The sequence below is a fragment of the Drosophila miranda genome, assembly GCF_003369915.1.
Source record: "Drosophila miranda strain MSH22 chromosome Y unlocalized genomic scaffold, D.miranda_PacBio2.1 Contig_Y2_pilon, whole genome shotgun sequence".
Lineage (NCBI taxonomy): Eukaryota > Metazoa > Arthropoda > Insecta > Diptera > Drosophilidae > Drosophila > Drosophila miranda.
The window spans coordinates 33,523,586-33,548,030 of NW_022881614.1; the positions used below are offsets into that span (position 1 = coordinate 33,523,586).

The 24,445-nt window shown below is 47.6% G+C and overlaps 3 protein-coding genes and 5 pseudogenes across 3 annotated transcripts; 4 read left to right on the plus strand and 4 right to left on the minus strand.

Moving 5' to 3' along the window:
* Positions 1-2,528: 2,528 nt before the first annotated feature.
* On the minus strand, positions 2,529-2,912 carry LOC117193952 (AT-rich binding protein-like). Its single transcript, XM_033398608.1, has one exon. The coding sequence runs from the start codon at positions 2,910-2,912 to the stop codon at positions 2,529-2,531; it is 384 nt and encodes a 127-aa protein (XP_033254499.1).
* A 3,992-nt stretch (positions 2,913-6,904) lies between these two features.
* Positions 6,905-7,766, plus strand: LOC108158175 (serine protease 1). Its single transcript, XM_017290393.2, is given in 2 exon segments — positions 6,905-7,398; positions 7,400-7,766. Coding segments are annotated over 2 exon segments (789 nt in total). The 5' UTR covers positions 6,905-6,919; the 3' UTR covers positions 7,710-7,766.
* Positions 7,767-8,572: 806 nt separating this feature from the next.
* LOC117194059 lies at positions 8,573-10,469 on the minus strand (annotated as a pseudogene).
* Positions 10,470-10,875: 406 nt separating this feature from the next.
* LOC117193953 lies at positions 10,876-12,490 on the plus strand (annotated as a pseudogene).
* Positions 12,491-14,200: 1,710 nt separating this feature from the next.
* On the minus strand, positions 14,201-15,279 carry LOC117194082 (annotated as a pseudogene).
* A 251-nt stretch (positions 15,280-15,530) lies between these two features.
* LOC117194081 lies at positions 15,531-17,272 on the plus strand (annotated as a pseudogene).
* A 1,360-nt stretch (positions 17,273-18,632) lies between these two features.
* LOC117194042 lies at positions 18,633-22,817 on the minus strand (annotated as a pseudogene).
* On the plus strand, positions 22,491-23,522 carry LOC117193954 (peptidoglycan-recognition protein SC1a-like). Its single transcript, XM_033398609.1, has 3 exons — positions 22,491-22,496; positions 22,555-22,604; positions 22,809-23,522. Exons 1-3 carry the CDS (start codon positions 22,491-22,493, stop codon positions 23,467-23,469), a joined length of 717 nt encoding a protein of 238 aa, XP_033254500.1. The 3' UTR covers positions 23,470-23,522.
* The last annotated feature ends 923 nt before the right edge of the window (positions 23,523-24,445 follow it).

A 24,445-nucleotide genomic window follows, 5' to 3' on the forward strand; every position in this document is an offset into this window, starting at 1 on the left:
AAAATGAGTATTGGGGTATATTAGATTTGTGGTAAAAGTGGATGTGTGTAACGTCCAGAAGGAATCGTTTCCGACCCCATAAAGTATATATATTCTTGATCAGCATCAATAGCCGAGTCGATTGAGCACTGTCTGTCTGTCCGTCTGTCCGTCCGTCCGTCCGTCCGTCCGTCCGTCCGTCCCCTTCAGCGCCTAGTGCTCAAAGACTATAAGAGCTAGAGCAACGATGTTTTGGATCCAGACTTCTGTGATATGTCACTGCTACAAAAATATTTCAAAACTTCGCCCCGCCCACTTCCGCCCCCACAAAGGACGAAAATCTGTGGCATCCACATTTTTAAAGATACGATAAAACCAAAAATGCAGAATCGGTGAGGATGACCATATCTTCTACAGTGCAAAATCTGAACCAGATCGTATAATGATTATAGCCAGAATCAAGAAAACAATTTCATTCTTTCTCGCTCTGTCTCTCTCTAACACACAGGTTTCATGGTCGGTTTTGTCAATTGCAAAATATGAGTTCAAGGATCTCAGAACCTATAAGAGCCAGAGCAACCAAATTTGGTATCCACACTCCTGTGATATCGGACCTTGACCGTTTCGTGTCCAAATTTCGCCACACCCCCTTCCACCCCCGCAAAGGACGAAAATCTGGGGCATCCACAAATCTCAGAGACTATTAAGGCTAGAGTAACCAAATTTGGTATCCGCACTTCTGTTAGATCTCACTATAAAACGTATATCTCAGAATTTCGCCCCACCCTTTTCCGCCCCCACAAAAGACGAAAATCTGTTGCATCCACAATATTGCACATTCGAAAAAACTAAAAACGCAGAATCATAGATAATGACCATATCTATCAGACTGCTGAATCTGGATCAGATCGGATCATTTTTGTAGCCAAAAGCAAGAAATCAATTTTCAGTGGCTACGCAGCGCCCGACGTCACGCTCAGACTGATTTTCTGTCTCTCTCGCACGCACTCTTTGTCGTGTGGTTCAATACTAGCGGCGTCTGCCGCAGGAGAGCCATACTGATTTAGTATCGGGTATAACTGTAGAGTTGCGGTGTCCGCAGCAACTCACAACGTTCCACCTCGTTTATTTTCGTAAATTCCCTTTTTTATATAACAGGAAGTTGCTCCCGTATCTATCAAAACTTTTAATTCTTTGTTTATTTTTATACCCGATACTCAAAATGAGTATTGGGGTATATTAGATTTGTGGTAAAAGTGGATGTGTGTAACGTCCAGAAGAAATCGTTTCCGACCCCATAAAGTATATATATTCTTGATCAGCATCAATAGCCGAGTCGATTGAGCCCTGTCTGTCTGTCCGTCTGTCCGTCCGTCCGTCCGTCCGTCCGTCCCCTTCAGCGCCTAGTGCTCAAGGACTATAAGAGCTAGAGCAACGATGTTTTGGATCCAGACTTCTGTGATATGTCACTGCTACAAAAATATTTCTAAACTTCGCCCCGCCTACTTCCGCCCCCACAAAGAACGAAAATCTGTGGCATCCACATTTTTAAAGATACGATAAAACCAAAAACGCAGAATCGGTGAGGATGACCATATCTTCTACAGTGCTAAATCTGAACCAGATCGTATAATGATTATAGCCAGAATCAAGAAAACAATTTCATTCTATCTCGCTCTGTCTCTCTCTAACACACAGGTTTCATGGTCGGTTTTGTCAATTGCAAAATATGAGTTCAAGGATCTCAGAACCTATAAGAGCCAGAGCAACCAAATTTGGTATCCACACTCCTGTGATATCGAACATTGACCGTTTGGTGTCCAAATTTCGCCACACCCCCTTCCGCCCCCGCAAAGGACGAAAATCTGGGGCATCCACAAATCTCAGAGACTATTAAGGCTAGAGTAACCAAATTTGGTATCCGCACTTCTGTTAGATCTCACTATAAACCGTATATCTCAGAATTTCGCCCCACCCCCTTCCGCCCCCACAAAGAACGAAAATCTGTTGCATCCACAATATTGCAGATTTGAGAAAACTAAAAGCGCAGAATCATAGATAATGACTATATCTATCAGATTGCTGAATCTGGATCAGATCGGATCATTTTTGTAGCCAAAAGCAAGAAATCAATTTTCAGTGGCTACGCAGCGCCCGACGTCACGCTCAGACTGATTTTCTGTCTCTCTCGCACGCACTCCTTGTCGTGTGGTTCAATATTAGCGGCGTCTGCCGCAGGAGAGCCATACTGACTTTGTATCGGGTATAACTGTAGAGTTGCGGTGTCCGCAGCAACTCACAACGTTCCACCTCGTTTTATCTACTCTTTTTAAATAGGGCAGACCTACTTCGGGGGCTGATCTAAAAAATGGTCCTTTTTTTTTTTTTTTTTTTTTCTTTTTTAAGTGTAATTTAGCATATAAACTTAGACTAATAAGGGTGGGGAGAAACTAGCATCTAGTCAGATTGATCCTGCAAGGACTTGCAGGGCTTTAAACAAGTGTGTGCAGGGAGAGGTAGCCTATGGAGTGGAGAAGCATGTATGACGTCTAGTATCGCTGCGGAAGGATCTCGCTCTTGATACCCCGGAGCGCGTGCTTTTTCTTTCGGTGCGTGGACAAGTTGCATGATTGCTTGAAGGAGGCACTGCATAGCTCGCAATTGAAGCGCCGCTCTTTGCTGTGCACTACACGGTGCAGCTCCATGCGCGACTTGTACTTAAACTTCAGGCCGCACGTCTCGTAGTCGCAGATGTACCAACGCTCCCCGTCGTCCGAGGAGACAGCGCTCCCGGCGCTGGCCGTGGTACTGTTCGAGTCCTTGGGCAGCTCATGGGTGGAAAGCAGCGCCGCTGCCATAGCTGTTGAGGGGCCCACTGACATGCTGAGTGTGGAGAGACCACTTCCCGTCAGTACCCCCGCCTGCTGCTGCATGACCGAATGACTGCCAGTCACATTTCAATGTTATTTATTCGCATTGCTTTATTAGTCGGTTGTTCCGACGTTTCATTTGGTTTTCGTTTCTGCGCTGGATTTGCGTTAGATTGATTATTTGGTACTACGTTTTCTCTAAATTGCTGAGCTTGGTTATAATTATTATTATTTCTCCGATAATAACCATTAGTATTCTCCCGATAATATCTATTATTATTATTATTATTTTTATATCCCCTGTATTGAGTGCTGTTCTGTCGGTTCTGGATTTGTATTGATTCGTCTACATCCATTGGTTCTGTGGCCTGATTTTGTTGTCTATTACCCAAGAAATAGGGTTGTCCCCATGACATGTTATTCCTCTGAAAATCCCTTTTTTGGTCGAATGGTGAACTATTAGTCCTTGGTTGAATCTTATTGTATTGTAATTATTATTCCCTGAATTTCTGGGGCCACTGAATTGGTAGGCAAATTGGGCCCGTATGTTATTTGATTGCAATTCCTGTACCTTTGCCAAGGCATTCGGTAAATCTGGGGGATTCAATGAGAATAGGATTTCTGCAATACCGCCGTTTAGGCCAGTGACAAAAATGCGTAAGGCATTATACCCGATACTCAAAATGAGTATTGGGGTATATTAGATTTGTGGTGAAAATGGATGTGTGTAACGTCCAGAAGGAATCGTTTCCGACCCCATAAAGTATATATATTCTTGATCAGCATCAATAGCCGAGTCGATTGAGCCCTGTCTGTCTGTCCGTCTGTCCGTCCGTCCGTCTGTCCGTCTGTCCGTCCATATTAGCGCCTAGTGCTCAAAGACTATAAGAGCTAGAGCAACGATGTTTTGGATCCAGACTTCTGTGATATGTCACTGCTACAAAAATATTTCAAAACATCGCCCCGCCCACTTCCGCCCCCACAAAGGACGAAAATCTGTGGCATCCGCAGAATCGTAGAGAATGACCATATCTTTTAGACTGCAGAATCTGAATTGGATCGTATTATTATTATAGCCAGCATCAAGAAAACAATTTCATTTTTCTCGCCCTGTCTCTCATTAACACACACGTAGCATAGGTGGCTTTGCTTAGAGTAAAACATTAGCGCCTAGATCTCAGAGACTATAAAAGCTAGACCAACCAAATTTGGTACCCACACTCCTAACAAATCGGACCGAGACGAGTTTGTTTCAAAATTTCGCCACAACCCCTTACGCCCCCGCAAAGGACGAAAATCTGGGGATATTCACAAATCTCAGAGTCTATTAACGCTAGGGTAACCAAATTTGGTATCTGCACTCCTGTTAGATCTCACTATAAAACGTGCATCTCAAAATTTCGCCCCACCCCCTTCCGCCCACACAAAGAACGAAAATCTGTTGCATCCACAATATTGCAGATTCGAGACAACTAAAAACGCAGAATCATAGATAACAACCATATCTATCAGATTGCTGAACGTGTATCAGATCAGATAATTTTTATAGCCAATAGGAACAAATCAATTTGCAGTGGCTACGCAGCGCCCGACGTCACGCTCAGACTGATTTTCTGTCTCTCTCGCACGCACTCTTTGTCGTGTCGTTTAATATTAGCGGCGTCTGCCGGAGGAGAGCCATACTGACTAAGTATCGGGTATAAATGTAGAGTTGCGGTGTCCGCAGCAACTCACAACGTTCCCTCTCGTTCTTATCTAATATCTCACAGTCACTCCGCGTTTTTATATTGAAGGATTTATTCCATTAATTAATTGTCCTTCGGGTTTCGGCACGACGCAACACTTTTATTATTCGGTGCTTTTTATACAACGTCGCCCCACGTTGGGCGCCAATTAAATAACTGCGGTACCGGATTGCGTTTTTAAAAAGTTTTTATTTAACTTCTAAGTTTACAGATATAGATTTAAGTTGAGGGTCACAAAGGATTCCGGACAAAGGGTTTGCGCGATCTTAGTTTTTAGTTCGACTTTTCGGTGTCGCTTCTGGATCAAGACTGACTTGATCTTTTTGATCTTTGCATCGTCGATCCCTTTCGGGAATAGTTTTTCTATAAACATCTCAATTGATTTCGCCATCACAAATATTGGATTTCGTCATCCAAAGAGAGAACTGTAAAATGCTCAAAGTGCAGGATCTGCAGAAAGCCGGGTGTGAGATTGTTTATGAGAAGCCGGGTGTGGGCAAACATTGGTTTTCCATTTAGGCGAGTGTCAAAGATTGGGATTGTGGCGGGAGCCATTGAGATTGTACATCTTTGAAATCAATTAGGCGGAGGCCCAAGATTGAAATTGTTTTCGTTTTAGGAAGCCAAAGATTGTTTACAACTCGTATAAGAGCTCAATAGAATTGGGTACGTTAACTTGCACGTGTGTGTGTAATTCTTGGACTGTGGGTGAACAATCCGAACGATCATTCACGTTTCTAAAGGGCCTGGGCTCCCATAGGGCATCGGAATAACATGGTTATGCCTGCGTTTGACAGACCTCTCGCTGCAATTAGCCAGTGTGTGCGAGTGTGTGCCTGCAACATTAGTGGTTTGCCGTTTTTATACCCGATACTCAAAATGAGTATTGGGGTATATTAGATTTGTGGTAAAAGTGGATGTGTGTAACGTCCAGAAGGAATCGTTTCCGACCCAATAAAGTATATATATTCTTGATCAGCATCAATAGCCGAGTCGATTGAGCCCTGTCTGTCTGTCCGTCTGTCCATCCGTCCGTCCGTCCGTCTGTCCGTCTGTCCGTCCCTATTAGCGCCTAGTGCTCAAAGACTATAAGAGCTAGAGCAACGATGTTTTGGATCCAGACTTCTGTGATATGTCACTGCTACAAAAATATTTCAAAACTTTGCCCCGCCCACTTCCGCCCCCACAAAGGGCGAAAATCTGTGGCATCCACAAATCTCAGAGACTATTAAGCTAGAGTAACCAAATTTGGTATCCGCACTTCTGATAGATCTCACTATAAAACGTATATCTGAGAATTTCGCCCCACCCCCTTCCGTCCATACAAAGGACGAAAATCTGTTGCATCCACAATATTGCACATTCGAGAAAACTAAAAACGCAGAGTCATAGATAATGACCATATCTATCAGATTGCTGAATCTGGATCAGATCAGATCATTTTTATAGCCAAAAGGAACAAATCAATTTGCACTGGCTACGCAGCGCCCGACGTCACGCTCAGACTGATTTTCTGTCTCTCTCGCACGCACTCTTTGTCGTGTCGTTCAATATTCGCGGCGTCTGCCGGAGGAGAGCCATACTGACTAAGTATCGGGTATAACTGTAGAGTTGCGGTCTCCGCAGCAACTCACAACGTTCCCCCTCGTTTACATATACAGATGACCGAATGGAGGAACGATGGACGGGGGAGGGCGGCTGCCACTTGCAGCTGTTTCTATTTCCGCTGGTCGGCCACAGACATGCAACAACCCCATTTCCTCTCTGCATAATGCCCAGAGAGGAGGAGTACAGAGATATATAGAGAGAGAGAGAGAGGGGCAGCTCACTGTGCCTCAAAGTATGCCACACAATTGCACAATAATGCCCCATTATAATTGCAAGCACACAAACATATGTACATACATATATACTGAAACACAATCGCTCAGGCATACACACAGAGCTGGAGTTACATGGGTACATTTGCATCTGCACCAATCAGCCACATTTTGCAATCTGCATTTTTCTTTATGCTTCGTTGTAATTAAATAATAATCAATTAGGCAAATATTTGCTTTCAACAAGCTTGCGAAATGGAAACTCAATCCATATTCAGCATAAATGAGGCTGGGACCAGGCAAACAAATGGTTAAAATGGTCATCTCCGGGCTCAAAGGCATAGGTCAAGTAGGGTAGCCGGAAATCGGAAAGCCCGAATCGATAACCTATCAGTTAAATATTTAAAATTATGAGTGTAATTTCTGCTGTCGAGAGATTAGGAGCCAAGAACCCCTATAAAAGCAGCGGCTGGTGCAGATGCCCCATATTAGTTGATTGATCAACATGCAGCTGTTTGTTTTCCTTGCTTTGGCTGTGGCCGTGGCCAGCGCCGTGCCTACCGAGGTGGCCAACAAGCCCGTTCCCGTGAGGGACATGCCAAGTGCGGCGAAGATCCAGGGTCGGATCACCAACGGCTATCCGGCATACGAGGGCAAGGTGCCGTATATCGTGGGCCTGAGCTTCAACGACAACTACTGGTGCGGTGGCTCCATCATTGGCCACAACTGGATCCTCACCGCCGCCCACTGCACGAGAGAGGCCAACCACGTGCTGATCTACTACGGCGCCAGCTTCCGTCACGAGGCCCAGTTCACCCACTGGGTGAGCCGCGATGACATGATCTCGCATCCCGACTTCAACGACCATCTGAACAACGACATCGGCCTGATCCGCACTCCTCACGTTGACTTCTGGTCGCTAGTGAACCGCGTGGAGCTGCCCAGCTACAACGATCGCTACAACAGCTTCGCCGGCTGGTGGGCATGACAATGACAGCGGCATGTCCAACTACCTGAACTGCGTCGACGTCCAGCTTATGGACAACAACGACTGCCGCAACGTCTACGGCGATAGCTACATCACCGACAACACCATCTGCATCCAGACCCAAGGCGCCCACTCCACCTGCAACGGCGACTCCGGCGGTCCGCTGGTCCTCCACGAGGGCAACCGCATCGTGGGCATCACCTCCTTCGGCCACTGGAACGGCTGCACGGCCGGCGAGCCCGCAGGCTTTACCCGCGTCACCGGCTACCTCGACTGGATCCGCGACCACACTGGCATTTCCTACTAGTCGCATACGACTCGCATACGAGTAACTGCAATAAATCAATGAGTATCAGCAATAATAGCCCTACTCTTCCTGTTTCGATTGATTAAAACTCACTTAAATCGCATCCAAAGGGGCAGCGATAACAGGGCCGCAAAATGCAGGCGATAAGAGAAGTATTGGGGTCTGATAATGAAATTCAAAAACTATGGGGACTCTTCAATGAATGAAAAGGGAAAACACAAGATAAGACTGATGGAAGATTATAGACCAAACGATGGTAGAATCGTTTCCAGAATGCCCCATCCATTCGATGAAATAATCGAACAAAATCAGTACGAAGGAAAGGCGAGTGGCCTGAAAATTGCCAAAATACTCGCAGCGAAAATGAAAAACAAAGCAACGGAAAGTGCTCAAACCATTTACTTGAGAAATGAGTTTTTAGAGCAACCTCCAGGCCAATGAAATAGACCAAGTCGAGGGGGAAAAGCCATAGAAGGAAAAGTCGTTGTCTGGCGGCGGAGGAAGAGCGTGCGAGCACGAGCGTGGCAATTCGTACAGCCATTGGCACAGCGAGTAATTTCTCAATCTGTGCCCTGCCGCGCAGGCCTCCACTCCTCCAATCCCCTCCATCGAGATGGTTCCGTTGTTTCATTTTCCCCGGTCGCGTCTTGCCTGTGTCCTACTTAATTGCATGTCCTAAAGAGAGGGGGGAAGGTGGGTGGGGTTCTTAAAAGGAGGTTCTTTACCCGTTGAGTATTTATAAGCTCCGGCATGAAGATGCTTTGCACCTCCATTATTTCTGCTCTAATATTTCAATAAATCAGTCGACTGGGAGGTACGTCTCCCATCTAAGGAACCCAAAGATTGTATGATAGCCATGGATCTATGATCTCAGTTCAATATCTATGCATCGCCTTCCATTTCTTTATTCGAATCCTGAAGGTTAAGATTAAACCTAAGAAAAGTATTATCCTTATGGCGCCGCCACCTGGAGGCCGAGACCATTGATTTTCTCATCGATCCAGGCGCGTAGATAGGGCACATTCGCATACACTGACGGAATATCCGCCTCGGCGCACTCAATGCCCCAGGAGACGATGCCGGCCAGCTGGTAGCGGTCGGTCTGGCCGGGCAGAAGAGCGGCGATCCGCCGTCGCCCTTGCATGTGTCCTTGCCCTCGATGCCGCCGGCACAGAGGAACCTCGGGCGCAGCCGGAAGCGCTGCTCCAGGCGGGTATTCCGCAGCATAGCCTGGCACTCGTCGTGATCCACTATCGGCAGGTCGAAGCGCTTCAGCGTCCGCTCCAGCTTGTCGCTGTTGGGGTCCTTGGCTCCCCAGCCCGTGGCAAAGCAGGTGGCCGATAGCAGATCGTCTATGACCTGCGGCGACTCTGGGGGCGGCAGGCAGAGGGGCAGGATGTGGGGGCCAGTTGGACGGGCTCGTCAAGGACCAGTATGGCAATGTCGTTGAAAAGTGCCTCCGGATCGAACTTCGGATGCAAGATAATCTGCTTGAAGCGCCGTCCTTGATGCTCGTACGGCTCGTCGATACTGTTCAGATCCCAGTCGCCCGCCCGGGCCATCAAAGTGTCCACCGGTCTCGTTCACGATGTTGTGGGAGCTGGTGATGACCAGCTGGGGGTGGATGAGCGTGCCCCCGAACAGGTACTGCTGGCGACCGGTGAAAATGGCCACCATCCAGGGGAACTGGCCGAAGATGGACACGTCCTCCGTGTAGTTGTACTTGTCCTTGTCGGGGATGAGGCCCTGGGGGTTGCTCCAGCCGCAGTTGTTTTACTTGAATCCGTTCAGTTGATGCAGGGACCGACTGCACTGTCCAACGCCGATCCTGGGATTGATGATGCTCCGTCCGTCGTCGATGATGATATTGTCGCGGCACAGTTTCCGCGGCACGCACTCCATGTTCATGCCGCAGCTCTCGTTCGCTTCCGGTTCCAGCACGTTGCCGTTCTTGTCCCTGATCGAAGAACCCGCTGGCCTCTTGTTCGTCCTCTGCTGACGCTCTACCCGATCGACCAGCGAGGCATTCCAGCTCTCCAGCTGGGCGCGTTCGCAGCACACCCTCCCCGTGCCGCAGAAGCGGGAAATGCGCGGTCCAATCCTCTTTCGCCCAGAGTCGTCCGTCCCCGTAGAGTGGGTCACTGTGGTGCAGAGCTCGTCATCCCGGCACATCGGCGACGGCATGTCCTGGGCGTTCACCATGACAAGAGATGCAATGGCCAATGCCATCCACAGCAAGCGGCATCTGCTCGTTGCGCCTGTGGCTGTGTGTGCGGTTGTGCCGCTCATCTTGGCAGGGCTGCAAGAGTAACAGGTCGAAACAGAATAACGATTACACACAACGATTACAGATACCACAGACGAGGCTGCAGCAGGGGTTATCAGCAATCAATCACTTCATGAAAACGATTATAATGGATTATCAAGCGCACACAGACAGCAAGTCGCACTATTGGGAGTTCTATAATCAAAACAAACCTGCACTATATGTATCTCTTTTTCTTTGTTTGTTAATAGAATTTTGAAAAGGGAGCCCAACAGTCGGTATTCAAATAGAATTCGTTGGAACTGATTTATCTCCACAACTTGAACGAACATTACTATATAGTATATATCCAGCAATCGATGCACTTATGGCTAAGTAAACACTTTTGCATACTTACATATATCTCAATGTATATGTATGTATGTATGGGAGTATATAGAGATAGATCTGCCGCGGATCTCAAAGTAGAACTCGTTGCTGGTCGCACGCAAAAAGTCGACTGAAATATTTGAGTAAAACGTTAGACACTTTATAGAACCGGCATGGAATGACGAGTATTCTGAGAAAGCGAGAGAGAAAGAGAGACAGAGATCGTAGATAAGCTGCTGGGTGATTAAGAGAACGATCAGAAGTTCAGATGAGAGCTCCACTTTGTCTGAATCAGTTTGTTGAGCCGTCGATTGTTCCGTCCCAACATTCAGTTGTACTCGCGCCGTGCCCTCAAAACGATCTCAACTGGAGCGTAATTGCGCATCGAACTGATTGAAATTGGATTACAAAAATATAATAAGGTGTGTAAGTGGGAAATACGGATTCGTCGTAGTCTGTGACTGTATTGGGGACTCCTCTCCTCCTCTTGATTGCTTGGCTGCTTGGCTGCAAGCCAACTTGGGGCACCACATGGTGTATAAGCAACGCAGTTTGAAGTGAATGAAATATCTGCGACTGGTTTTTCCCCACTACAGACAGCCTCTCTTTTTCTCCCTCTCGCCCTGTACAGCATATCGCGATGTGTGCCGAGCGATTGGTACTGCTGCTCTCTTTGTTATCACTGCTCCGATCTGGAGATATGCATCGCCAAAAAGCTCTGCGACCAGACGGATGACTCCGGCCGGGGCCTGCTCGGTACTAGCATTCTGTACCGCAGCTGTGGCCGTGAATTGGTTTGCTGCGAGAAGGAGCAGCTGGAGAATTTTTACGCCGAGGAGGCTGAGGTCGAGTACCGCAGCCAGCGAAAGGGAAATCCATGGGTGGGGACAACGGCAGCAACCTCAACCAAACCAGAAACAACCACAACAGAGATCGCTGTGGCAGACCCCAGTGAGCCGGAGGACTACAAATGCTGTGGCGAGCAACGGCTGTGCGTGCCCCGGCACTTGTGCACCACTGGGTCCGTGAACATGGACGGCCGCTACGTGATCACGGCGCGCATCAACGAGGCGAGCAACTTCGGCTGTCGTTCGGTGGAGATATGCTGTCCCGAGAACGAGCAGGTGAGAGATGCGAAGGCACTGGGGTTACGAGAATAAAGTACAGCCCATTTCCAGATAGAGGAGGGCCAGAGTCGCATGCAGCAAAACATGAAGGACTTCGAGTACAGGGGCTGCGGGTACAGCAATTCCAAGGGTCTCTACTACCAGCTGGAAGGCTACAACGACGGCGAGTCCACCTTTGCCGAGTTCCCCTGGATGGTGGCTCTGATGGACATGGAGGGCAACTATATCTGCGGCGGCACTCCGATCCATCTCCAGATGGTGCTGACCAGCGCCCATAATGTGGCCAACTACAGCGAGGACTCGCTGCTGGCGCCCGCGCCGGCGACTGGGACCTGAACAGCCAGCGGGAGCCACATCCCTACCAGATGCGTCGTATTGGACAGCTGTACCGCCACGAGGCGTTCAACAAGCTGACCCATAGCCACAACATGGCTCTGCTGGTCCTGGAGCGGCCGTTCCAGCTGGTCCCCAACATCCAGCCCATCTGCCTGCCGCCCGCGGAGACGACGCAGGTGCAGGAGGACATGCGGCGGGCCCACTGCCTGGCCACCGGCTGGGGCCAAAGCAACAGCTCGGCCAAGACCATTAAGCACCTCTTGAAGCGCATCGAGCTGCCGGTGGTGGAGCACGAGAACTGCCAGCGTCTGCTGCGTCGCACGATCCTGGGCCGACGCTTCCGTCTCCATGACAGCTTCCTCTGTGCCGGCGGCTTCGAGGGCAAGGACACCTGCACGGGTGACGGCGGTTCGCCGCTCTTCTGCTCGATGCCTGGCCATACGGATCGCTTCCAGCTGGCCAGCATCGTCTCCTGGGGCATTGAGTGCGCCGAGAAGGACATTCCGGCGGCCTACACGAACGTGGCCTACCTGAGGGACTGGATCAACCAAATGGTAGTCCAAGCGGGCTTCTCACTGAGCGACCTCGTCTAGTGCTAGCCTTTCGAGTGTCAACCAATTTTATATACGTAATAAAGTGTAAGCAGCAGGGGCAGGGGATAACAGCAACTTTCCTCTACTCGTATTTGCAAGGAACACAATTCATTGTATAATTTTCAATGGCTTCGCTGAAACAAGCCAGAGAGTGGTTTTCCAGGCACTGGCTGACGGCGCAACCAGTCCTTCAATCCCTCAGACCATTTTGATCCTCCCCCGCCTGGCCAGAGTCGTTGTCGGGGGGCATTTAAGCCGAATTGACTGGCTGCAGTGGAAAAAGGAAAACGGGAAATGGAAATTTATGGCGGAACAGGTGAAGGTTCTCCGTGCCATTCCACTTAACCCATTTAATGCACGATTTATGTGCAGCTTAAGCCGACGATTCCAACTCCAAAGCGAGGGTTTCTGAGTGGCTTAAGCTGAAACTCGGAAGCGAGCGAGATTCACTTACTTGCCGTCTTTCCAACCGCCCGTGCCATTCATTTGAAATGCAGAAACCTAATTTGCGATTCGCTTTTTCTTCGACTAGTAAGCAAATTTAATCGCAGTAAACAAACAGCCCTAAAAAGGAACTTCTCATAATGATAATTAATCCCTCAGGAACACAGCTCAGTCGAGGAATAGAATGCTGAGACAAGAAAAACCTGGAAAATGCTCACAAAACCATTCACGTTTCGCACTTTTTAAGGCATGCTTCCGAATGCTACGGGAAATTTACACTAGGCCAAGCATAAATGCAGATATCACTAGCTAACTGACTCACTGACTGGTTGACTGATTGCTCATACGCACCGTTGACTGCCAGTGCCACTACTCCTGCTGTTCCTTCCTCTGCTGGTGCACTGTCAAGCTATCTGTTGGATTTCAATAACCATGCCTGGTATTTCGACTCTTACATGGCGTTTTTTGTTGGATTTTCTGTGCCAGCCAAAACATTTTATGGCGCTACAATTCAAAATTTGTGCAGCCCCAGTCACATGAATCAGACTTGTCCGTACATGAATCTCTTTGATCCTAAAAATACGACGACGAACCCAAAAATGCAATTATTGTCCATATTTTTCCTTCGTGCATGAAAACCATTTGATAATTTGTTGAAAAGAAATTGTATTATCTAAACATTTTGACCAGGCCAAAATATTTCGCTCCCCTTCCCACCCGTGTGTGCAATAATTAAGAATTCAATTTAAACTTTTGAAACTTTAGGCGTATGTAAGTCAGGTACGCATGCGACAAGCGAGGGGCCAGGGCGAGGCATCGCATCAGGTGGCTCAGTGCTGCGGCTTTGTCTGTGACGGTATAAAGTCAAAAAGCCGCAACATCATTACGCTTTCGCATTTGCATGCTGCTGGCATGCCACAAACTTCGGCTCGCACACACCCCAGCAAAAACAAGGAAGAAGAACGGCTATGTTCAGCCTTCCGACTACTGAATACCCCATAATCAAAAACAGTGTCTGGAAAACAATGCACACTCCACACTCCACAAAGAATACCAGTCGAAAAAGGCAATTCCTTAAACTATTACGAGTGTCTGCCAATGTTTTCGCACCTTTTTACTTTGGAACAAATAGGTAGGTACGTAAATACATTTATGGACAGTACAGCACACCCATGGACGTGTACGGGGTATTAAAAGAGTGAGCCCACATGCCGCACGACCAGCAATAAAATGCATTTGTGCAGAGGCGCCCCAGATGCTGCTGTTGCTGTTGGTGGCACTTCCAAAGGGTCTCAGTAGTTTTAAGGGGGAATTCATTTAATTAGCGGCACAATGGAAAGACTCAGACATTTAAATTTAATCACAAAAATATTTGCACTGGAATATAAACAATATAAACAAATTTGGTTTGGATTTTGAGCTCTAGTGCGGTTTTCCTTTACAGGGGTTTCGTTCAAAGTTTTCCAGACCATGTGCTGCGAGTACTTATGAATTATAAAATAATATTAATTGATTCCAAAAGCCAGAATTATTTGCTGGACACACAGCTATGTTTGCGTAGGTCCTCCTTCATTTCAATATATTTTTGGTAATAACCGGTAGAGTCCTTTAGAACGGTTAATAGTTGTGCAATTATCTTTGGCAATTTGCAATTAGTGAGTTAGTGATTTTCGACACGCGGACGAAGAATCGATCGGACATCCTTGGTAAAGCGCAAGGCGTCCAGGAATGGCAGCAGCTTCAGCAGCTCCGTGTCGTTGGGATCGTAGATGAACGACTTGATCGGGATGGCGTTGGTACGCATTGGGCGTGTTGTCGATGATGAGCGTTCTGCTCAGGTCCCGATTGACAAGAGTGAGATCCTTGCTAACAATGGAGGTGTTGGAGCGGCAGTGCTGTCGGTAGAAGCGCCGCTGCAGTATGCCCCGTCCGGCGTCCAGCAAGTCCACCACGACTCCACGACTGCGGCGTACGACTCCACACTGGCCGTATAGATGGCCAGGTCATACCATTGGGCCACATGATCGAGGAACTTGTCGACATGGGGCCGCTTGAAGACACTGAACAGAATCGGCTCTATGCCATCGATCTTCAGATGGATCTGGTAATCGGGAACTGCGTAGGCCGGCACTTGGCTGCCGCCCACGTTCTCCTTGGTCTCCGGATCAATGTAGCACGAGTGAAGCAGTGTCTCGTCCAGGTCCAGTATCAACGTCTTTCGCGGCACACGTTCATGTTGAATGGCGCACATGCTCGACGGAGCCACCTCCTTGTAGATAATGTATCGATCCGGTCGAATGAACTCAAGGGTCCTGGCCGCCAAAAAGGCCAGCAAACCAACATCGATGGCGTTGGGGCCACAGACGGCTCCACAGACGGGTCCACAGACGAGTCCACGTCTAAGGCTGAAGCCGAAGAACTCTGTAGATTGATGTTTTTAGCCAAGACTGACGATATTGGCGGCACCAGACTGACCATTATAGCGAATAGGAATTGCCCCCAAATCATTAACTTATTATCTTCCAAGCGGTACCAAAATTTGTTGACTTTTGACTCCTATTTACACATTGTTTATTGGATTCATTGACATTTGAATTTAATTTTTGCTGCTCAGAAAACTGAATGAAATCGTTCTATAAAGTCCTATGTTCTATGAGGAAAAGAACGTAGATCCTCGTAGGCCATGGCTATCTATTTTCGATGAATGTCAGTTGGAGCATTGTTTTATGTTCGAGCACACTTCCCTGAGCGGAGCTGAGGGCACACTTGCACACTTTTTACAATGGCAGAGTCGCAAGATGTGGAGCACAATGTAATGGACGAGGAGTTCGACGAGTTCTGGGACAAGGTCAGCTGCTACGTGGTGGCAAACTTTCCCTACGACGAGAGATGCGACTTTGTGTTGAATGCCACGGATTGCATTACCGAAACCATATTCGTGCCCTACATGCGGATGCTGGCATGCGACCTGAAGTGCAGGAACCAGTTCCAGGAGATAGTCTACCTCACGATGTTCGTGGCATTCTGCCTGCAGCTGCTGATGTGCCTGACCCACGTGGTGGACATGTAGTAAGTGCCCTCCCGCTCCCACTCCCACTCCCACTTGCAGTTTGAGTTGCAATGAATGTACCCGATACCTGATCGATATCCGAAACTCGTCTCCCTTTAGCTACAGTCCAGCCCTGAAGGTCGTCTCCCACATGCTGCATATGAACGAGCATTTGGCGGGCGTAACCCTACTGCCGTTTGGCAACACCTCTCCGGATCTGGCAGCCAATCTGGCGGCCATCAAGGAGGAGGTGCCAGTGTTTGCCAACTCTCTGGGAATGGCTCTGTTTGTCTCGATGTTCACAGGGGCATGATCTGCTATATAAGTCCCTTCAAGATGAATACGCACGGCACTGTACGCGACATACTGTTCTTTATTTTGGGAGTGACCCTGCTGGAATATGTAATGGCTTCCCACGGAGAAGTAGACATGAACGAATGCTTTGGTAGGCCTCACAACATTATCTGATTCGCTCACTATCCGATGTCTGTCTCTTTTCCGGCAGTGTTGGTTCTGGTGTACATATCCTACATTGTAGTGAACATTCTGGACGTGTATCTAATGCGGAAAGCCATGATCAGTGTGTGCTGAAGGCGGTGCAAGTTCATGGCAGATTCGGCGTAAATCCCTCTATTCTATTTGTAGTACTGGAACGCCAAATAGGGCTTCGGGACCAGCAACAGACTGTGGAGATCAGAAAGAAACTGGGAAGACTGGAAGAGCAATACGCAGAATATGCCGAGGACGCGATGGTGGAGATATTGGAGAGACCCGGCACTAGGGTCTCGGTTGTCAATCCCGTACACGATAAATTCACCTACACAACAAAGCGCGCCTCGCGGGTTCGCCAAAGCGAGAACCCACTGGCCACACGGAGTGTATTTTATAACCTTACGACTAGCAGGAACAGCGGACTCTGGAGGGATTTCGCTACGACCCTCAATCCCATCGATATCGATGAATGGCGGGAGTCCAGCTGCCGTTGCTACGGAACAGAATACTTTACAGAGTTCATCCTTTCTCTTAGACGTCCTCCTGGGCACGGGTGCTGTTATGTACTTCAAATTAAATATTGACATGAAGGTCACCATAGAGGAGCAGGCCGGAGAGTATGGCTCCAACGCTGGACTTTTTTGCGCGCCGCTCCATGGGAATATTCTCAATAATGATATACCTTCTATTCCTATTATTTGCATTCCTTATTCATCAGAACACCATTCACTCGTTTGCCAGCGATCCAACGGTTAAGCCTTCGCTTGAGTTGGATTGATAGGAAAGGAATATCTATGGAAATTCAATCGGATGTACGTATTTAATTATATAAGACATCACTCAAAGACCAAAACGAAGTGAATAAATGAAACACAGCTCTGTTTGTATCCCTTTTATGTCAATTGCTTTTCAGACTGTCGCTGGCAGCCTGCCACATCGAGATACAGTATGTAGAACTTAAGAGTACGTATCCTTTTGGCAATGGAAACCAAATAAATATCATAACGAAGCAACTCCAGTGGGGCCTCAAGTGAGGACAGTTCAATGTATAACTAAAAGGTTTCCTGTCGAGTGGAGGAGGTCCTTGCAAATCCTTGCACAGCGACTGCCGGAAGCAGGCAAGCACTCCTTGCAAAAGAATAAAATGGCAACGGATGTTGCCTGACGTTGCGTTCTCTCAGCCCCTCTGCTGTGAGGGGAGGGAAGCCTTACCCTTGCTCACACTGGTTTTTCCAAAAATCTTCTAGTTTTTATGCTTCTTCCATTGAAGGGAAGTAGTAGTTACAGCAGACTTTGAAACTCTTCAACACTAAAGCATTCGTACGGGGGCTTCAGGTCTTAGACATCCTCGAAGGCGGAGCCAATGCAAGAGAAATACATTTCAATACCTCATCCACACACGAAAGGTCACAAGCCGATTCCTGGCAGGCGATTCCTGGCAGCCACACAACAAACACACGGACAGGGGGACACCGCAATGACCACCAAGAACAGCCACAACCAGAGCCAGAGCCGGAGCCTATGTAAGTAGAGGAGTGGCAGTGCCCCAGTTTCAGGGCCACAGTCGCACTGATATTAATTAGGGATTGCATAATGTACAGTTGTACAGTTGTAAGTGTAACTGCTGCTGCTGTTCCTGACACCGCGCTGCACTGGCCAACTTCCGGCAGTGCAACCTGGCGTATACGCAACGAGCCAGCCGGCTAATTGAGTTATAATGCTAAGCGGCAATTTATGGCGAGAAGCAGGAGCACCAGCAGCAGCCAGGACCGACCGTCTTCAGACATAAATCACCACGCAATACAGCGCCGGGAAGGCCGCCCCCCTGGCTTATTTAATATATCCCAATATAATATATGTTTCTGTCCAATATTCCCCTCCCTGTCTTTCGGACTGCAAAGTTTCTCGGCGGAAATGGCAAACAGCAAACTGAAAGTTGTGAGATATTTTCAGTATTTCCTTGGTAGATTTTCGCGTTTATTAAGAAAAAAGAGGAAGTTGCCCTCGCTACCAGAACGAAGCCACGCCACCGCCACTACCACCGCCATACCCCGACCCGCCCATATCCCTTGTAATTTTTATACAACTTGTTATGAATAGTTTGTCGTGGCAAGGGTCCTGCCAGAAAGTTGGTTCGAAAACTTTGCAAGTCTCCCAAAATCCCGAAACCACGGGAACCATTTGATCCAATTGGAGTCAATGATTGCGCTGGAAAAATAACCAAGCTCTGTCCACCAAATTCCTTCTGCAGTTCAGTATGTGGTATATAATCGGATGTATATTGTAATACAGGCTTAAAATATGAATGCTAATATTGGCGGAACTTTGTGAGACGCGGCAAGGGCCGAAGATCTACTTCATCTAATAAATATTCAAGCAACATATCAATGGAGTATGGGATATTTCGATGAATGATTTTCATTATTTCAAAATCGTACCCACACGTGTGCTCAGGCCACCAGAAATTTATGATAGACGCCGACAAAAGTCCCATTTAGATAAGGAACCACCAATCATTCATTCGTTAGGTGATAAGTTGTATCTACCATCTACCGAGATACCTAAGCAAAACATTCGAGTTGAAACTGGATCAGCTGATCGAGCGAGGAGGAAGCGGCAGCCAACTTCTGTAAGGACTCTTCAAGCCATTTGCATCGGTGGTCCAATCTGAATGGCTCCGTGGAACTCCCAACGGTCTGATCCATCCAAATAAATTTTGGCTCATGCATAAGCAAGCAGCTGCCAATTGGAATGCGATTTCGCACTTGTGCATTAAATATTTGATGACTTTCACACCGAATCACCGAAAGCGTGGAGAGAATGGGAAATGCAAAACAATTTAGTAAAAAGCAAAATGCATCAAATCTCATGGACGTCGAAGCTGGGCCCGGACCCGGGCTGGGACTGAGATTGCGATTGGGGGACACTCGGAAAGACTGGAGTGGCGAAAAGAGAAACCAAAGCTGTTGCAAAAACATGTCCCATTAAGTGCACGGATAGAGGGAGCCGCCAGATAGACAGGCAGATGGACAGGCGGCAGACAGGAACTCTGCGGGTCTTGAGTGCTTTTATTGCTGCCGGAACTCTGTGTTGCATTTGCCTTTGAAGCTGACACTGATGTTGATACTGATGCTGATGCTGAAGCTGATGCTGGAGATGGTTTCCGCATCGTTTTTTGTCGCTCTACGAGTACGAGATTGTGCCTCCCCTTCTTGGTTATGCAATTGTACTTAAATGTAATGGTTGTGCTTCAGCTGCAGCCGGAATAAGAGCCGGAATCAAGTGAAATTTACATGTAAGAGTCAATATTAATGGTGCCCCAACTAGTGGTCCAGATATGAACTGTGAAAGAAAGTTCCCCTCAGTAAGACGCTGGAACTGGTTTGACCTACTTGTGGCCCTTGGTCTGTCTCTGTCTCTATCTCTAGCTCCATCTTTGCATCCACACTGTCGCACAAATCGCACCCTTAACCGCTGACAGCACACCAACCCCGGCCCACTTTAACCCTAATTAACGCGACGCTTTCGTCGTCGGTGCACTCAGTTTTCCTTCATTATGTAGGGCGCTTTTTTCTGAAATAGAGATGATGCTGGCGCTGATTGCTGGTTGCTGGTGCTCAAGTCTCAGGACAGAACTTGGCAGTTGTTGCTCCACTGAATTTCAATGGACCGTCAGTTCTTGTGGTTTGCATTTCACTGGGGGCTTAATTATGATACTTCATTAGTTTAATTAGTCTGTGTGTCGATTCAGTCTTGTTATACTGAAGGCGGAAGCACATCTATATACATATGTACATAGCTAGGTACAATGAATGAAGAAGGACGCCTAAGTACGAATACTTCGTTACATTGGATTGAAGAACTGGTCCCTTGAGAACTCGTGCACAATGTCCATCTCCACGCCAGTACAATAAATAATGAATATTACAAATATCAGCCACATAAAGATGCCTGCCGATCGGCGGGCGTTGAAATTGAAGATCATGCACCACCACAATGTGGCCCAGATGGTGATCATGAGGAATATGTAGCAGTTTTCGCCGTGCTCGCCATACAGCCAGAATGCAGCACCAGCCGTGCGAACTTTTGTATTAAAGGCAAAGTGAATGGCCATGGTAACCACAAGAGCTGGGGGCAAAGAAGAGGTATGTTATTTTGAGACCATACGAAATCCTGCCCATTTACCAAACACGGGGCCGCCTATAATGGCCGCAAAGGCCATTTTCTCGTAGCCCTGCAGGGCCAGGTTGGAGTTGGCTATTATGTCCGCCATCGCATAGGACACTGCCCCAAAGGGGATTGCCATGAAGTTGCCGGATAGATTGAAGACAATGTCCACAATGGAAGTTAGCATCTCTATTTCGCTGGACCACACCCAGATGACAACGACTGAGCTGCTAAAACTGAATATGATGAACACCTACGGGGCAAAGAAGGGAGAGAGTGAGGAGGAGCATTTGCAGATCTTTAGAAATGGATGTCTTACAATGTGATAGAAGGGCGGCACATCTGTGCGACTGTGAATGAGGACAGCAGTGGCCAGAGGCAGTGTCACACAGGGAGTCCACATGGAGATGTCCAAATTGGGGACTATGTACCAAGCGTAGTACTTACTGGTGGCCGAAGCTAGAGGAAAGAGGACGAGGAATGGCGATTAAGATGATATTATGGACCCCTGTGGAATACCGACAATGCACCAGGGTGATCATGAGGAAAGGGTTCGTGATGATCTGCGTACAGTTGAGCAGCTTGCTCCAGCCGTGCTTGTCCTTCTCAAAGTCCACAACGGGGATAAATAAAATGAGGAAAAAGTTGAGTGGGCTTTTGACGATCAGAAGAATGCGCTGACACCAGCCAGCCAACTTCCAGTCCTCCTTGTCAATGGGATTGAGAGACTCAAAGAACTCGGTGAGTAGAAAAAGGTTCTTCGGATTTCCCACATTATAGAAGATAGTTCGGTTGGCTATATAGTCAACAACTGTGTTGAAGAAGAATACCTTCTCGACTGATTCAGTCATTTCTCGATTGATCTGTTTAGTGTCATTGATATTTAATTCGTCATCCCGTTCCAGCTCATTCAATAAGCGCGTTTTCTCAGCGACTACGCGTGCGTTGCCAGGTGAAGTTTGCAATTGGTTAACTTCCCTTCAAAGTTCTACGATGATCAAATAGAAAGATGGGAATGTTGGTCACGATTTCTACATATGTTCAGGCCTTACTCCTTATGGTGTAGCGCAGCAGCAACAGATCCAGTATATTGATAATCAGATAGGAAAAATAAATGCCCATCAACACTAATCCAAGCCATAGGAAATGGTTATTTTCCAGTAGAATATTGAATATGCAACGGAATGAACATACCAATAGACTCTGTGGCGGTCACGTTGCCCTCACTGAATATTATGGAACGGAGCATTATCAGACTGAGGAGCAGGAACAGAAGATCCCGGACGGTGCTGGGGCCATTCATCTTGAAAGGCTTCAAAAAGCAGACCATACCCCCACTGAGCAGTATTATGGCGAGGGAATTTCCCACAGTTATCGTGAATATCGGTGCGTCGGCCCGAATGGGCATTAGATTGGCTATCAGATCGGGACATGTATTGCCAAAGGCCAAAAGTGTAACGCCCCCCAGGTACTCATTCATGTGCAGCTTCATGGAAATTATCTTCATGGTAGGCGCGAAGCTGCGGAATTGGATTGGGTAGCAGCCAGCACTGAGAGGAGAGCACCATATCATTCCCCACTTACAACACGTCAATGGTTAGAGTCATGAGAAAGAGAAAGGCAATCACAACCAGGCAAAACAGCACCATCACCCCGATCTCCGTTATCATATCGGATATATGGAACGCAGAGTACATCATCTTGAAGTAGTTGAACATATTGATGATGTTCTGACAGTCCAGCACTTGTTGGGACATCATGCAGCGTCTATCATATGGCAGTTTCATCACAGTCATGCAGCTCATCTGCTTCGACGCGGGAAATGCTAATGATGCCTAGGAAGCCTTAGAGGATTCAACATGACTTACGTTCTTGAGATAGGCATAGAACTCATGGTCCAAGAATGTCCAGTTCAATTTATCATCTTGATCAGTCATTATGCGGGTAGGGATTCGTTCGGGATTTGATGTAAGCACCAATATTACAACTATTTTTTTTAAAGTACAAAGCTTTGAAGGAAATCGAAGAAACACCTATATTCATATTCGTAGAGTCTTTCAACCAAAATAGACATATTTCCCTGGAGGAAAATAGCAGAAACCAGAAATAGCACTGTGAAGCCAGCCAAGATGTCGACCCCGGCGATTTGATAGGGAGCCATCGTATAAATCAATATCACAGAATTGTTTACTCCTAGGTGCTTCCCCAAATCATAACCCATAATATGAATGGGAGAAAAGTGGCATTGTAAATCAGTTTTATATGCCTCGATAAGGCCCCCGTTCCAGTGGATCGGTTTGGTATAAAAGCACCGCAGCGGCGAAGGACTTCTTCATCAGAACCATTACAGTCTATAGTCGTGGTGTCCAAAGTTGCTCTTCTTCTCGCCGTGCTGGTGTGCAGCCAGTACACGGCGCAAGGCGTCTACGACGTCTCCAAGGCGGAGTGGGGCGGCCGTGCACCCAGATGGACTGTAGCCTTGGGCAACTATCTCGGCTACGCCATCATCCATCACACGGCCGGCTCCTACTGCGAGACACGCGCCGCGTGCAGAGCTGTCCTGCGCAGCGTCCAGAACTACCACATGGACTCCCTGGGCTGGCCCGACATCGGCTACAACTTTCTCATTGGCGGCGATGGCAGTGTGTACGAGGGCCGTGGCTGGAACCGCATGGGTGCCCATGCCGCCGAGTGGAACCTCTACAGCATTGGCATCAGCTTCCTGGGCAACTACAACTGGGACACCCTGGAGCCAAACATGATCGCCGCTGCCAAGAAACTGCTCAACGACGCCGTCAACCGTGGCCAGATCAGCTCCGGATACGTTCTCTACGGCCATCGCCAGGTCAGCGCCACCGAGTGCGCCGGCACCCACATCTGGAACGAGATCCGCGGCTGGTCCCACTGGTCCGGCTAGGTTCTTCCGATAGAGACATATAAATAAACGATCCCGAGCACAAACATTTGTCATTAGAGCGTTTTCATATAACCCACACAAAACTCCCCCATTTTTATTAGGTACAATAGGAATAAATACCGCATTGCAAGGAATCAGAAGTCAGAATTACATGGGAGCCTTTTGGGAATCATGGTTGAAGCCGTGCACGAAGCCCCTCTCCATGCCAGCTGTGTAAATAAAAACGAGGGGGAACGTTGTGAGTTGCTGCGGAGACCGCAACTCTACATTTATACCCGATACTTAGTCAGTATGGCTCTCCTCCGGCAGACGCCGCTAATATTAAACGACACGACAAAGAGTGCGTGCGAGAGAGACAGAAAATCAGTCTGAGCGTGACGTCGCCGCTGCGTGGCCACTGCAAATTGATTTCTTGCTTTTGGCTACAAAAATGATCCGATCTCTCCAGATTCAGCAATCTGATAGATATGGTCATTATCTATGATTCTGCGTTTTTAGTTTTCTCGAATGTGCAATATTGTGGATGCAACAGATTTTTGTCCTTTGGGGGGGCGGAAGGGGGTTGGGCGAAATTCTGAGATATACGTTTTATAGTGAGATCTAACAGAAATTCGGATACCAAATTTGGTTACTCTAGCCTTAATAGTCTCTGAGATTTGTGGATGCCCCAGATTTTCGTCCTTTGCGGGGGCGGAAGGGGGTGTGGCGAAATTTTGACACGAAACGGTCAAGGTCCGATATCACAGGAGTGTGGATACCAAATTTAATTGCTCTGGCTCTTATAGGTTCTGAACTCATATTTTGCAATTGGCAAAACCGACCATGAAACCTGTGTGTTAGAGAGAGACAGAGCGAGAAAGAATGAAATTGTTTTCTTGATTCTGGCTATAAAAATTATACGATTTGAATGAGATTTTACATTCTAGAACATATAGTCATCCTCTACGATTCTGCGTTTTTGGTTTTATCGTATCTT

Excerpts from the sequence above, each read along its gene's own strand:
- LOC117193954 (XM_033398609.1), top strand. Across the intron at positions 22,605-22,808 it reads CCTATATTCATATTCGTAGA|TTTTATATGCCTCGATAAGG; the intron begins GTCTTTCAACCA and ends ATTGTAAATCAG.
- LOC117193952 (XM_033398608.1), bottom strand. The coding sequence starts at position 2,912 with ATGCAGCAGCAGGCGGGGGTACTGACGGGAAGTGGTCTCTCCACACTC.